At 43.2% G+C, this 13,887-nt stretch overlaps 1 protein-coding gene across 2 annotated transcripts in view; it reads left to right on the plus strand.

The window, feature by feature from the left end:
• Positions 1 to 13,887, plus strand: part of LOC109872916 (roundabout homolog 2) — a 115,502-nt gene that overhangs the window by 65,099 nt on the left and 36,516 nt on the right. Inside the window, exons 6-9 of one of the 2 annotated variants that reach the window (XM_031808087.1) lie at positions 95 to 222; positions 905 to 916; positions 9,442 to 9,566; positions 13,575 to 13,746. In XM_031808087.1, coding sequence (XP_031663947.1) covers positions 95 to 222; positions 905 to 916; positions 9,442 to 9,566; positions 13,575 to 13,746 — 437 coding nt within the window. The remainder of the gene's footprint in view (positions 1 to 94; positions 223 to 904; positions 917 to 9,441; positions 9,567 to 13,574; positions 13,747 to 13,887) is intronic. The other variant, XM_031808088.1, reaches the window with a different exon arrangement.

Genomic DNA, 13,887 nt, shown 5'->3' on the forward strand with positions numbered 1-13,887 from the left:
GATTAGTCACCAGACATCAATGAGAGTGAATGGACCCCATGTACAGTAGGATATCATTCTATATATTCACCCTGGTCTGTTGTTGTTGTTGCAGGTCAGATATCCGTAGTGACCACAGCCTGCGTCTGACCCAGGTTCGGGCTGAGGACGAGGGCACCTACACCTGTGTGTCTGAGAATAGCGTGGGCAAGGCAGAGGCATCGGGCAGCCTGCAGGTCCATGGTAAGACCAGGCACAACACACATGAATATGGGCATGAGTGACACACAGTCTCTTATGTAAAGCTGACAGGCAATTTCAATTTCAGCAGCATTTGACTCCATCAGTAATGACTTAGGTCTCCTGCACTTTTTGACAATTTACTTTTGGAATCCTCCACACACACACATGCGTGTGCGCATACACCCACACAAGTAAAGACACAGGTGCACACACACGCACCAATAGGAGTTTATGGCATGGAATTGCATGGAGATTGTTCTGTGTGAATTATGGCAACATTATTTAGTTTGGAGAGTGCAGCTGCAATATTAATGGGGTATGCTAGTGTGTGTGTGTGTGTTATTTTTTTAAAGTATAGCCATAGCTGGGGTTGAGGTCAATTTAATTTAAATTCACTCAATTCAGAAGATGAATAGAAATTCTGTACGAAATTTTAAAATGGCATTTATTTATTTCTCACTTCCTGAATCGACTAAATTTACTCCAACCGGAACCATACTACAACCCTCCAACCTGAGCCATACTACATAAAGCATAATCTAATGATGATACACTAAATCTTGAATCTTGGTTCACTGGACTGCACTGCCCATTAAATCAAGTCATAACTCAACCCATCTCATTTTCATTCATCTCTTTGTTTTTTCTCTCTGCTCAATTTTTCTCCATCTCTCCATTCCAGTGGGTCCATTCAGTAAGTACACCATTTCATCCAGAGGTGTGTGTGTGTGTGTGTGTGTGTGTGTGTGTGTGTGTGTGTGTGTGTGTGTGTGTGTGTGTGTGTGTGTGTGTGTGTGTGTGTGTGTGTGTGTGTGTGTGTGTGTGCGTGCGTGCGTGTCGGGAGGAGGGCAAGGAATTATCTGATTCCATGTGGTTGCCATACAGATGTAGGATCTTAATTTGAGCCAGTTAAACCCCTCGTTTGCTTTTATACTGTATGATTGGGGGGAAAAGTCAATATTCATTAAGTCCCCCTGGCAGACCTGTCAAATCATACTCTGACAATACCATATGTACTGTATGTTGTTGTAGGTGTACAGAAAAGGCTAGCTTTGCGTGCATCAATATCACAGACCAGTTTGATCCAATTGCATTTTTTGGCATTTTAATGTTTATGGTTGGGGTGTCAATGGCTGTTGCTGTATTTATAGTGCAGACTATCTATAGTACAGACCATTTTGTAGATGAACTCGAAGCTTATTGGATTGCTGACATTGAGCCACGACTTTCACATTCTTGTTCTGAAGCCATTCCAGTGTTGCTTTGTCTGTATGCTTGGGGTTATTGTCCTATTGGAACGTAAATCTCCACCCGAGTCAAAGGTAGTTTGCACTCTGAAGCAGGCTATCAAGGATTAGCCTGTTTTTGCTCCATTCATTGTTACCTCTATCCTTACCAGTCTCCCAGTCCCTGCCACTAAAAACATCCCCATAACATGTTGCTGCCACCGCCATGCTTCACGCTAGGGATGGTGTTAGACGGGTGATGAACTGTGCATGGTTTTCTCCAGGCATAGCACTTAGCATTCAGGCCAAATAGTTACATATTTGTCTCATCAGAATCTTTTGCAAACTCCAGGCATGTTTCATGCACCTTTTTCTTAGGAGTGGCTTTTTTCTGGCCACTCTCCAATAAAGCCCTAATTGGTGAAGTGCTGTAGAGACTGTTATCCTTCTGGTAGGTTCTTCCATCTCAGCCAAGGAACTCTGTAGTCCTGTCAGACTGGTCATTGGGGGGCCTTCCGAGTGTCACAGCCGTTTATGGTGTTGTAGTGCTTGGCGTCACTACAGACCCGGGCTCGATCCTACAGCCGGACGTGACCGGTAGACCCATGAGGCGACGCACAATTGGCCCAGAGTCGTCTGGGTTAGGGGAGGAGATGGCCAGCTGGGATTTACATCGCTCTCCAGCGACTCCTTGTGGTGGGCTGGGTGCCTGCAAGCTGACCTCGTTTGCCAGCTGGACGGTGTTTCCTCCGACACATTGGTGCTTCTGGATTAAGCGAGCAGTGCGGTTTTGGAGGATGGATGGCTCTCGACCTTCCCCGCTCCCAAGTCTGTAGGGGAGTTGGAGTAAATCAGCTACTTGCATATTACCTCAGTTTACTTGTTGAAATGATACAGGTGAGTTCAGTTATGGGGGCCCTATCTGGGATAGACAAACAATCTCAAATATATTTTTTTTATCATGCCCGCAGCACGAATAAAATCATGACATAATCTCAATGTGCTATTTCCTAAACTGCCCTGTGTATTAGCATGACAATAGAGGGATAAATATGCCGATGAGTGAGTGAGTGAGTGAGTGAGTGAATGAGTGAGCGGGCGGACGGACGGACGGACGGACCAGTAGCGATTTGGCCTGTTCTATCAGCATCTATTAACTTTTTTTTAAATAAATGTAAAAGATGGCATCCATTTTATTAGCAAAACATCAGTATGCAATGATAAGTTCACTTTCATCTTCCAAATACAATTTGGATAAAACATTTTTTGGACTTCAACATGCAAGGGTTTTCGTATAAACATCTGTTTCAATTGTTTTCTTCTGGGAAATATATTAACAGCATTTGGGTGCGTTTTTAATTACAAGTGGGTCTACTCCAGCGCATGTGTCTGTTGTCTGTCTGCGTCACTGTGTGACTGTGACAGCTGCCTGTCACTCTCTTCCCCTGAGGAGGCTCTCTCCGAGGACACGGCTGTGCTTTGTTACTGTGTCTGTGTGTCTGTGTGTGTGCATATGTAAGACAGCTTGAGAAGGAGAACTGACTGTTCTTGTGTGTATGTGTGTGTGTAAGATAGCTTGTTTGCGTTTGTCTATTTGAGTGTGTGTATGAACATCACAAGAGCAATGACAAGCGCAGATGACTGCTCGACAGACTATTGTCTAATTCGCTCCACTATGTCCATCTGACTCATGCGGAAAAGGAGGGTGCAGAAAAAGCTGAATCGGCCATGGTTTGACATCAAAAGTCTGGGTGATGCCAGCAAATGACAACACCTCCAGACTGTTCTAAGTGCAGAACTGCTAGAATAATATCCTAAGGATATTGAAACACACTGGAGCATGCTCAAGTCCACCATCCTTAACGCCTGCAAGGACACCCTCGGCTATAAGACCAAAAAGCAGAAGGACTGGTTTGATGAGAATGACTCTGAAATTGGACAGCTCATTGAGAACCTTCTGTGCCTGGCAGAACGATATCAACTGCAGGGCCACAAGAGAAGCTCATGCCAGATCGAAGGCAGTTGTCCAACACCAGGTGAAGGATCTAAAAAACAAATGATGGACAGAAAAGGCCCTGGAGATCCAGCAGCTGGCAGACACTGAAGATTCCAGACACTTTGAGGAGCTCCTCAACAGAAGTACAACAGTTGAGATAGAGGTCTATGATCACGTCCCTCAGCGACCAACAAAGGATAAATACATGGGAGAACCACCTAGCCTGCAGGAGGTGAAAGATGCCATCAGGAAGAGGAGGAACAACAAAGCCACCGGCCCTGATGGGATTCCAGCAGAAATCCTGAAGGAATACATACAGTACCAGTCAAAAGTTTGGAAACACCTACTCATTCAAGGGTAGTTCTTTATTTTGACTATTTGCTACATTGTAGAATAATAGTGAAGACATCAAAGCTATGACATAACACATATGAAATCATGTAGTAACCAAAAAAGTGTTAAACAAATAAAAATATATTTTATATTTGAAATTCTTCAAAGTAGCCACCCTTTGCCTTGATGACACCTTTGCTAACTCTTAGCATTCTCTCAACCATTTCTTTCCTTCTTAATACATTTTAGCCAATCAGTTGTGTTTTGAAGGAAGGGTTGGTATACAGAAGATAGCCCTATTTGGTAAAAGACCAAGTCCATATTATGGAAAGAACAGCTCAAATAAGCAGTCCATTATTACTTTAGAACATGAAGGTCAGTCAATGCAGAACATTTCAAGAACTTTTACATTTCTTCAAGTGTAGTCGCAAAAACCATCAAGCGCTCTGATGACACTGGCTCTCATTAGGACCGCCACAGGAAAGAAAGATCCAGAGTTACCTCTGCTGCAGAGGATAAGTACATTAGAGTTAACTGCACCCCAGATTGCAGCCCAAATAAATACTTCACAAAGTTCAAGAAACAGACACATCTCAACATCAACTGTTCAGAGGAGACTGCGTGAATCAGGCCTTCATGGTCGAATTGCTGCAAAGAAGCTACTACTAAAGGACACCAATAAGAAAGAATCAAAAACAATGAACATTAGACTGGTGGAAATCTGACCTTTGGACGAGTGAGTCCAAATTCGATTTTTTTTGTTCCAACCACCTTGTCTTTGTGAAACGCAGAGTAGGTCAATGGATGATCTCCGCATGTGTGGTTTCCACAGGGAAGTATGGAGGAGGAAGTGTGATGGTGTATTGCTGGTGACACTGTCTGTGATTTATTTAGAATTAAAGGCACACTTAACCAGCATGGCTACCACAGCATTCCGCAGTGATACGCCATTGCATCTGGTTTGCGCTTAGTGGAACTATCATTTGATTTTCAACAGGACAATGACCCAAAACACACCTCCAGGCTGCGTAAAGGGCTATTTGACCAAGGAGAGTGATGGAGTGCTGTATCAGATGACCTGGCCTCCACAATCACCCGACCTCAACCCAACTGAGATGGTTCAGGATGAGTTGGACCGCAGAGTGAAGGAAAAGCAGCCAACAAGTGCTCAGCAAATGTGGGAACTCCTTCAAGACCTTTGGAAAAGCATTCCTCATGAAGCTGGCTGAGAGAATGCCAAGGGTGCAAAGCTATCATCAAGGCAAAGGGTGGCTACTTTTAAGAATCTTAAATATAAAATTATAAGATAAAAGTTAAAGAATGGATTTTCAGAAATATATAAATATTAGGATGAGCAATGTTGGAGTCTGGAGTATATATACAGTATATTGAAGTCGGAAGTTTACATACACTTAGGTTAGAGTCATTAAAACTAGTATTTCAACCACTCCACAAATGTCTTGTTAACAAACTATAGTTTGACAAGTCGGATAGGGATATCTACTTTTAGCATGAAACAAATATTTTTTCCAACAATTGTTTACAGACAGATTATTTCACTTATAATTCACTGTATCACAATTCCAGTTGGACAGAAGTTTACATACACTAAGTTGACTGTCCCTTTAAACAGCATGGCTTTAGAAGCTTCTGACAGGCTAATTGACAGAATTGGAGGTGTACCTGTGGATGTATTTCAAGGCCTACCTTCAAACTCAGTGCCTCTTTGCTTGACATCATGGGAAAATCCAAGACCAATAAATTGTAGACCTCCACAAGTCTGGTTCATCCTTGGGAGCAATTTCCAAACACCTCAAGGTACCACGTTCATCTGTACAAACAATAGTACGCAAATATTAACACCATGGGACGACGCAGCCGTCATACCCCTCAGGAAGGAGATGCGTTCTGTCTCCTAGAGATGAACATACTTTGGTGCGAAAAGTGCAAATAAATTCCCTAACAACAGCAAAGGACCTTGTGAAGATGCTGGAGGAAACTGGTACAAAAGTATCTATATCCATAGTAAAACGAGTCCTATATTGACATAACCTGAAAGGCCGCTCAGCAAGGAAGAAGCCACTGCTCCAAAACCGCCATAAAAAAGCCAGACTACGGTTTGCAACTGCGCATGGGAACAAAGATCATACTTTTTGTAGAAATGTCCTCGGTCTGATGAAACAAAAATAGAACTGTTTGGCCATGATGACCATCGTTATGTTTGGAGGAAAAAGGGGAAGGCTTGCAAGCAGAAGAACACCATCCCAACCGTGAAGCACAGGGGTGGCAGCATCATGTTGTTGGGGTGCGTTGCTGCAGGAGGGACTTGTGCACTTTACAAAATAGATTGCATCATGAGGAGGGAAGTTTTGTGGATATATTGAAGCAACATCTCAAGACATCAGTCAGGAAGTTAAAGCTTGGTCGCAAATGGGTCTTCCAAATGGACAATGACCCCAAGCATACTTCCAAAGTTGTGGCAAAACGGCTTAAGGACAAGAATGTCAAGGTATTGGAGTGGCCATCACAAAGCCCTAACCTCAATCCTATAGAAAATGTGTGTGCAGAACTGAAAAAGCGTGTGCGAGCAAGGAAGCCTACAAACCTGACTCAGTTACACCAGCCCTGTCAAGAGGAATGGGCCAAAATTCACCCAACTTATTGTGGGAAACTTGTGGAAGGCTACCCGAAATATTTGACCCAAGTTAAACAATTTAAAGGCAATGCTACCAAATACTAAGAGAGTGTATGTAATCTTCTGACCCACTGGGAATGTGATGAAAGAAATAAAAGCTGAAATAAATCATTCTCTCTACTATTATTCTGACATTTCACATTCTTAAAATAAAGTGGTGATCCTAACTGGCCTAAGACAGGGAATCTTTCTAGGACTAAATGTCAGGAATTGTGAAAAACTGAGTTCAAATGTATTTGGCTATGGGGCTATTTGACATGTACTCTAAACATAGTAGATAGTGGCCTTATATGTGTGATTGGATTTTTTCTACCTTCACTACCTCGGGGCGGCCCGGCCTAGGTCCAGTACCCAGTTGCACAGGGCGGGGTTCAGCCCCAGTGTCCCGAACGTAATGATGAGCTTCACTATGGTGTTGAAGGCTGAGCTGTAGTCAATGAACAGCATTCTTACATACAGTGGGGCAAAAAAGTATTTAGTCAGCCACCAATTGTGCAAGTTCTCCCTCTTAAAAAGATGAGAGAGGCCTGTAATTTTCATCATAGGTACACTTCAACTATGACAGACAGAAAAATCACATTGTAGGAAGAAACTAATGTAAGCATTAGTTTCTTAAAATGTGTAGTAGGCGGAAGGCATTTCTTATTTCTTCCCTATGACACATCTGATACGTTTTCTCAATTCTGGTGTTATGTATATTTTAGATCCACCATTACAGTGTGTTCCCCAATGTGCTATCCCATGTGAGAACATTAAATCTTCTCAATTTTTCCTGCCTCTGAAGCTCTTTATGGCTAATTATTTATTGTAGCCATAGGCGATGTGTGAGTGAATGTCTCTTCAAATCAAGCATCGCCATTGTTATTCTCAAGATGGAGCTTCGGAGGGGAAAAAGACCCAGTTAAAAAAACACTAAAACTAGCTGGGTTTGTGCTTAGTCAAGTTGTCTTAATCAAACCCCTTGTCTAGTGTGGACTGAATTTGTTTTGTTGGTATTGTTATCGATATATATATTTTATTTCATTTATTAACTAGGCAAGTCCGTTAAGAACAAATTATTATTTTCAATGACGGCCTAGGAACACTGGGTTAACTGCCTTTTTGAGGGGCAGAATGACAGATTTGTACCTTGTCAGCTTGGGGATTGGATCTTGCAACCTTTCGGTTACTAGTACAACACTCTAACCACTAGGCTACGCTGCCGCCACATACAAGTGTGTTGTCTTTGTGTGTGTGCGCACAAGCCTAGGGTGAGGTAGCATAAGATGTGGTTATTACGCTGCGTTTCTGCACTACTTCAGTGCTTTCATCAACCGTGACAATGGGATTTAATCAATAGGAGCGCATGCTCCAGAGATAGCTACATAGACAGAAAAGAGGGATACATAGATTGTTGTTTTCTGGTGTTACTTTTGTTTGCTAGCTAGCTAGCTCTTCTGCCCCACTGCCCCTAGCTCAAATGACAGACAGTAGGGGTTGTGTTTCAGATTTGAACTTGTTGACCTTTGGGGTCAGCATGTGGTGCCTCGTTTGACCCCTGAACACGACCCTCAGCGACCTCTGCCCGGGGTCTATTTTGCGGGTGATTTATCCGGTTGTTGACATGCCGACCACACCCGTCCCACTATGTGAAGAGCGAGTGTGACAGGAAGAAGGGGTAGCTTTGTCTATGGTGTATCGATAGGGAAAAATGAAAGCTTGTGGTAGGCCTACACACTTCAGAAATAGAGCAACCATCCTGAAATAAACACACCTCAAATGTGAAAATACTCACAGGGCAGTTAACTAAAGGTGGTAGCTTTTCTGTTAGACTAACTGCTCTAGGTGGGTCGATAATGATTGCTGGAGTCTGGCTCCACTATTGGTTTGATGAATTGAAAGGAAATGATAGAGGAGATAATTAGGATGCAACCCAAAGGCACTATTAATGTGCTCTGTCAAGACCTGTCTCTAACTCTCTTTTCCTTTCTCTCTTTCTGCCTCTCACTCCCCCAACTCACTCGCTATACCCCCTCTCCTTCTCTCTACCCATATTCCTCTCTACCCCTCCTTCTCTTTACCCCCTGGCCTTCATCTCTGTCCGCTCTCTAATTGAGAGTGAAATAAGAGAGGTGGATCAGCCAGAGAGATGAGAAATCAATTAGGCACTGCAGGGCCAAAGGTGACATCATTACACAATCAGTCCCTCTGCAATAATATACAATAGCTGGTTGTGTGATCAATAGCAATCAAGAAGCTGTGTGTGTGTGTGAGTGTGTGTGTGTGTGTGTGAGAGAGAGAGAGAGAGAGAGAGAGAGAGAGAGAGAGAGAGAGAGAGATTATGAGGATGAAGTCTCATTCTCCTCACCCCCATTGTATTATTTTACTCCTTCAAAGACATCTGAATACAAGGTTCTAGATCAAGAAGTGACCTCCAAATCTCCAGATGTGTGCCCCAGTTTAAGGTGTACATGACTGGGTAGGATAGAGAGGGAGGGTGGGCTCCTCTATATGCACCCCTGAGCATGTAGAAAGCCAAAGAACCCTAATTATGTAAGTGCTAGATTGGTAGAGTTGTCAAAGTAGTGGTCTGTATTTTATTCACTCTAAACAGAGGTGTGTGTGTGTGTGTGTGTGTGTGTGTGTGTGTGTGTGTGTGTGTGTGTGTGTGTGTGTGTGTGTGTGTGTGTGTGTGTGTGTGTGTGTGTGTGTGTGTGTGTGTGTGTGTGTGTGTGTGTGTGTGTGTGTGTGTCCGTCCATAGTGTTTGTGAGCACAGGGTGCTCTGGTGGGCCTCTAAGCATTCCACACATGCACAGTGTCAATGATGACAGCTTGGTGGACACACACATCGCTTGCAGACACACTCACAAGAAGACAGGATAGCAAGTGCACACCAAACACAGGGATGCACACACACACGTGCACACACAAAGAAACACAACATGAACATATTCTGGATGTCCTAACATACTCTTCCCTCTCTCTGCAGTGCCCCCTCAGATTGTGGTTCGGCCCCGGGACCAGATCACAGCCCAGGGTCGCACTGTAAACTTCCTCTGTGGAACCAAGGGCAACCCTCCACCTGCCGTGTTCTGGCAGAAAGAAGGCAGCCAGGTAAGACACCCACCATAGAATACTGTATCAGGTCAACACAGTTGTTCTGTATACTGCCATGTCAATGGCAGGCCATTGGTCGAAAATGGGTCATTGTTGAAAGAGGACAGAGGAGGCTGACATGAATTGTGCAGAGCATCAGACGGGCTACAGTTAGTCAACTAACAGTACAATACAACATTGGTGACCAATTAAAGAATTGAAGTTTACACTACCATTCAAAAGTTTGGGGTCACTTAAAATGGCCTTGTTTTTTAAAGAAAAATAAATAAAATTGTCCATTAAAATAACATCAAATTCATCAGAAATACAGTGTAGACATTGTTAATGTTGTAAATAGTACCCACAAAACACCAGTCTCAACGTCAACAGTGAAGAGACGATTCCGGGAGGCTGGCCTTCTAGGCAGAGTTGCAAAGAAAAAGTTAAAAAAGAAAGATTAAGATGGGCAAAAGAACACAGACATTGGACAGAGGAACTCTGCCTAGATGGCCAGTATCCCAGTATCCCATGAAGCTGCCAGTTGAGGACTTGTGAGGCGTCTGTTTCTCAAACTAGACACTCTAATGTACTTGTCCTCTTGCTCAGTTGTGCACTAGGGCCTCCCACTCCTCGTTCTATTCTGGTTAGAGCCCGTTTGCTCTGTTCTGTGAAGGGACTAGTACACGGCATTGTACCAGATCTTCAGTTTCTTGGCAATTGCGCACATGGAATAGCCTTCATTTCTCAGAACAATAATAGACTGATGAGTTTCAGAAGAAAGTGCTTTGTTTCTGGCCATTTTGAGCCTGTAATCAAACCTACAAATGCTGATGCTCCAGATACTGTAAGTCTAAAGGTCAGTTTTATTGCTTCTTTAATCAGCACAACAGTTTTCAGCTGTGCTAACATAATTTCCAAAGGGTTTTCTAATGATCAATTAGCCTTTTAAAATGATAAACTTGAATTAACTAACACAACGTCCCATTGGAACACAGGAGTGATGGTTACTGATAAATGGGCCTCTGTACGCCTATGTAGATATTCCATGAAAAATCTGCCCGTTTCCAGCTACAATAGTCATTTACAACATTAACAATGTCTACACGGTATTTCTGATCAATTGTATGTTGATCAAATGTGCTTTTCTTTCAAAAACAAGGAAATGTCTACGTGAGCCCAAACTTTTGAACGGTAGTGTATATTATAAGCTCATAGAAAGTAACAAATGTGTTATCCTTTCTATTCGCTTATAATGTAAACTCCAGCGCGAAAGGTACTGTTTACTTGATCATGTCAACACGATGTAACAGCAGTTTAGAGCATTTGAAAAAATAGTTTTTATTCCTCTCCCCCAGTTAACATAAACTGTTTTGTTTTATTTCACTCCCTAGTGGCTGGAATACAACTGTAATAAGCCCCTTACAACACCAGTATCACCAGCAGTACATTTACCTTTAATTCCCATAACTTCTAATCTACATTTGTTAATAATGATATATTGAATGCGTTACAGTCTTACTGTTGTCAATGTAGTAGTGGATACGTTGTTTGTAGAGCGCACAACCTAGGCTACACATGTTTATTTCATTCCATTTACAAGTTGTCAATTTATTCATTGTCTTTTGTTTGGAGTGCTCCTGTCAATCTTGAGTAAGGACACACACTTAATTACGTATAGAACTAGGCCTAGGCTACCTGGCCTGCTCGGAAATGTTGGCTTATAAATGTGCCCATTTGGGGATCTGACACCATTTCTCATTGTCTTAACTCACCATCACTGTGGAGATTCTCAAACTCATTTTTCTTTGACAGTAAACAGTATTTTTTCACATCCATTGAGATTGTCAATAGATCCTCAACGTCGCCTATTTGAAAAATATTTCCAGCTCCCTCCCTTTCGATAACCACTCAGCATGAAACGGAAAAAAATGTCATGCTCTGGTCGGTCAGGTGGAAACGTCATAAAATAGGCCTACCTGATTACGTCTTATCCCTTGCACAAAAAGTCTACAGTGGTGTCTGTCTGTCTGGAGCTCATTGGCACAGGAAACTCTGAGGGCCCAGAATATTTGATACAATGTTGCAAGTTTGTTAGCACCAGCTTCTGGCTGACCAAGTAAATGGTTGATACAATGTTTCAAGTTACTTACAGACAGGCCATGCGTAGCCAATGTGGTTTATAGGATTTTTATTTTTATCAGGATATTTTCTACCTGCGAGCTGCAATGTTTATTTTTATTGGCTTTATGTAGGCGATTTTTACCCATTGGCAATGACAATAGAAGTTACTTTTAGATTTGTATCATTTTCATCTAGATAGTTTTGATTAACCACATGACATTGACTTTGAGATAGGAAGACCTTTTTATAAATAAAATGAAACCGTTCCATGAAAATGTGCATATGAAAATCATAACTGTCATACAGATCAGTAGAAATGGTACGATAACTTGGTACTCCAAATGGAAAAGGATGCCGACCACTGGTGTAGCCTATTACTGGAACTTCAGGAGTTTAAAGGCAGAATCTGCAAAGTCCAGCTGCAGCGGGCAACAGGAGGAGGAGGATCGGAAACAGTTTTTTTTCTTCTGGTTAGGCTATATCGATCTCTGGCTCCCTCTTTAGTAATTTTTCCTCACACGCACATGCGCTCAAGTGCACACACACATTTTGAGGCAGTGGGATATGAACCCTGGTGTTAGTCTATGGTGTAAATGTGCAATATACTTCTCATTTTAGAGCAGATCTCACCAGGAGTATATAGGCTCTTTAAGCAAGATAGAAAATAAGTGTGTGTATGTGTCTGCGAGTCACTGTGAGAATACAGAGAACTCTGTGATGCATCACAGTCTGCGGCAACATGCTGAAAGGCTTGATGGGAGTGTGTGCGTGGGAGCCTGTAGCACCACTCTCAGGGACAGAAGGAGGGTGGGGGAAGATGGAGAGAGATATGAAGAGAAGGTGGATAGAGGGAGAGAGTGGTTGGTATAGTGGGTAGAGGGAGAGGTAGAAACAGAAAAGGGAAGATAGAAATGGATAGATGCTAATGTTAAAGAGGGGAGAGGAATGAGAAGTTGATGTAGAGAGCAAAAGATTGTATGTTCGAGTAGGAGGTGCAGAGAGAGAGAGAGAGAGAGAGAGAACCCATTTGTAGCCCTGCCATGGCTGTTAGATAACACCAAACTGCCTGGCTCTAAATAGCACAACAGAGGGCTTCTCTTTGGTTTAACTAACTATTCCCACTATACCTTCCTCTATCCCTCTGCGCCCCTCTCCTCCCTCTTTCCCTCCCTCTGTGCCCCTGTGGCCCTCTCTTTTTTCCTTCTTTGCCCTTTCCCTCTATTATTTCCCTCCCTCTATTCCTCCCACTGTCCCTCTGTGCCCATATTCTCCCTCTATCCCTCCCTCAATCCCTCTGTGCCTGTGTCCTCCCTCTCTCTATCACTAAGCGCGACTGTGGCCCTCTCCCTTTTTCACTCTCTCTCTGCCTCTCACGCACACACGATTATCCCTTCATCTTTTACCTCTAGCCATGGGCTGTCCACCAACCAGCTTTAAGCCTCTTAGAGGACAGAGTCAAAGAGCACCGCGCCCCTGCAACCCCCCAAGATATACACATACACATTAGAGGCGACGAACACCACACACACATACATACACTGCATGCATGCACACACAGGCATTCTCTCTCTCTCTCTCTCTCTCTCTCTCTCTCACTCACTCACTCACTCACTCACTCACTCACTCACTCACTCACTCACTCACTCATGTGGCTGAATTATCTTAAGTGTATCCACTGCTTTACACTTTCAAAATTCCACTCGCAAAATACTATTCAGTTTTACACAGCCAATTTCTATCAGGGTGGTTAATTGAGAACCAAATTACATTCATAATAATGTGGTGTTGTGATATGCTTTACCTGTTGTGTGACAACCGTTTATGTAAAGTTTTGTCCCCCTGTGCTGACTGGTTTCAGCCTACTTGTTATGTGACAGTGTGTTGTGTCATTTCCTGCCTCCCCAGATCCTGCTGTTCCCCATCCAGGAAGCTGCCCAGTCGGGACGGTTCTCTGTGTCTCTGAGCGGGGAGCTGACCATCACAGACGTCCACAGTGAGGACTCGGGATACTACATCTGTCAGGCTATTTCTGTAGCTGGGAGCATCCTCACCAAGGCCCTGCTGGAGGTTGAGAGTGGTGAGTGTCTGTGGGAGGAACACAAACTCTAGAGGGCTTCACAGATGGCTTCACAGCAAGTAGCCTAGTGGTTAAAGCGTTGGGCCAATAACCAAAAGGTTGCTGGTTTGAATCCCAGAGCTGACAAGGTAAAAATCTGTC

This window comes from Oncorhynchus kisutch, linkage group LG28, assembly GCF_002021735.2.
Source record: "Oncorhynchus kisutch isolate 150728-3 linkage group LG28, Okis_V2, whole genome shotgun sequence".
In the NCBI taxonomy this organism is placed as follows: Eukaryota; Metazoa; Chordata; class Actinopteri; order Salmoniformes; family Salmonidae; genus Oncorhynchus; species Oncorhynchus kisutch.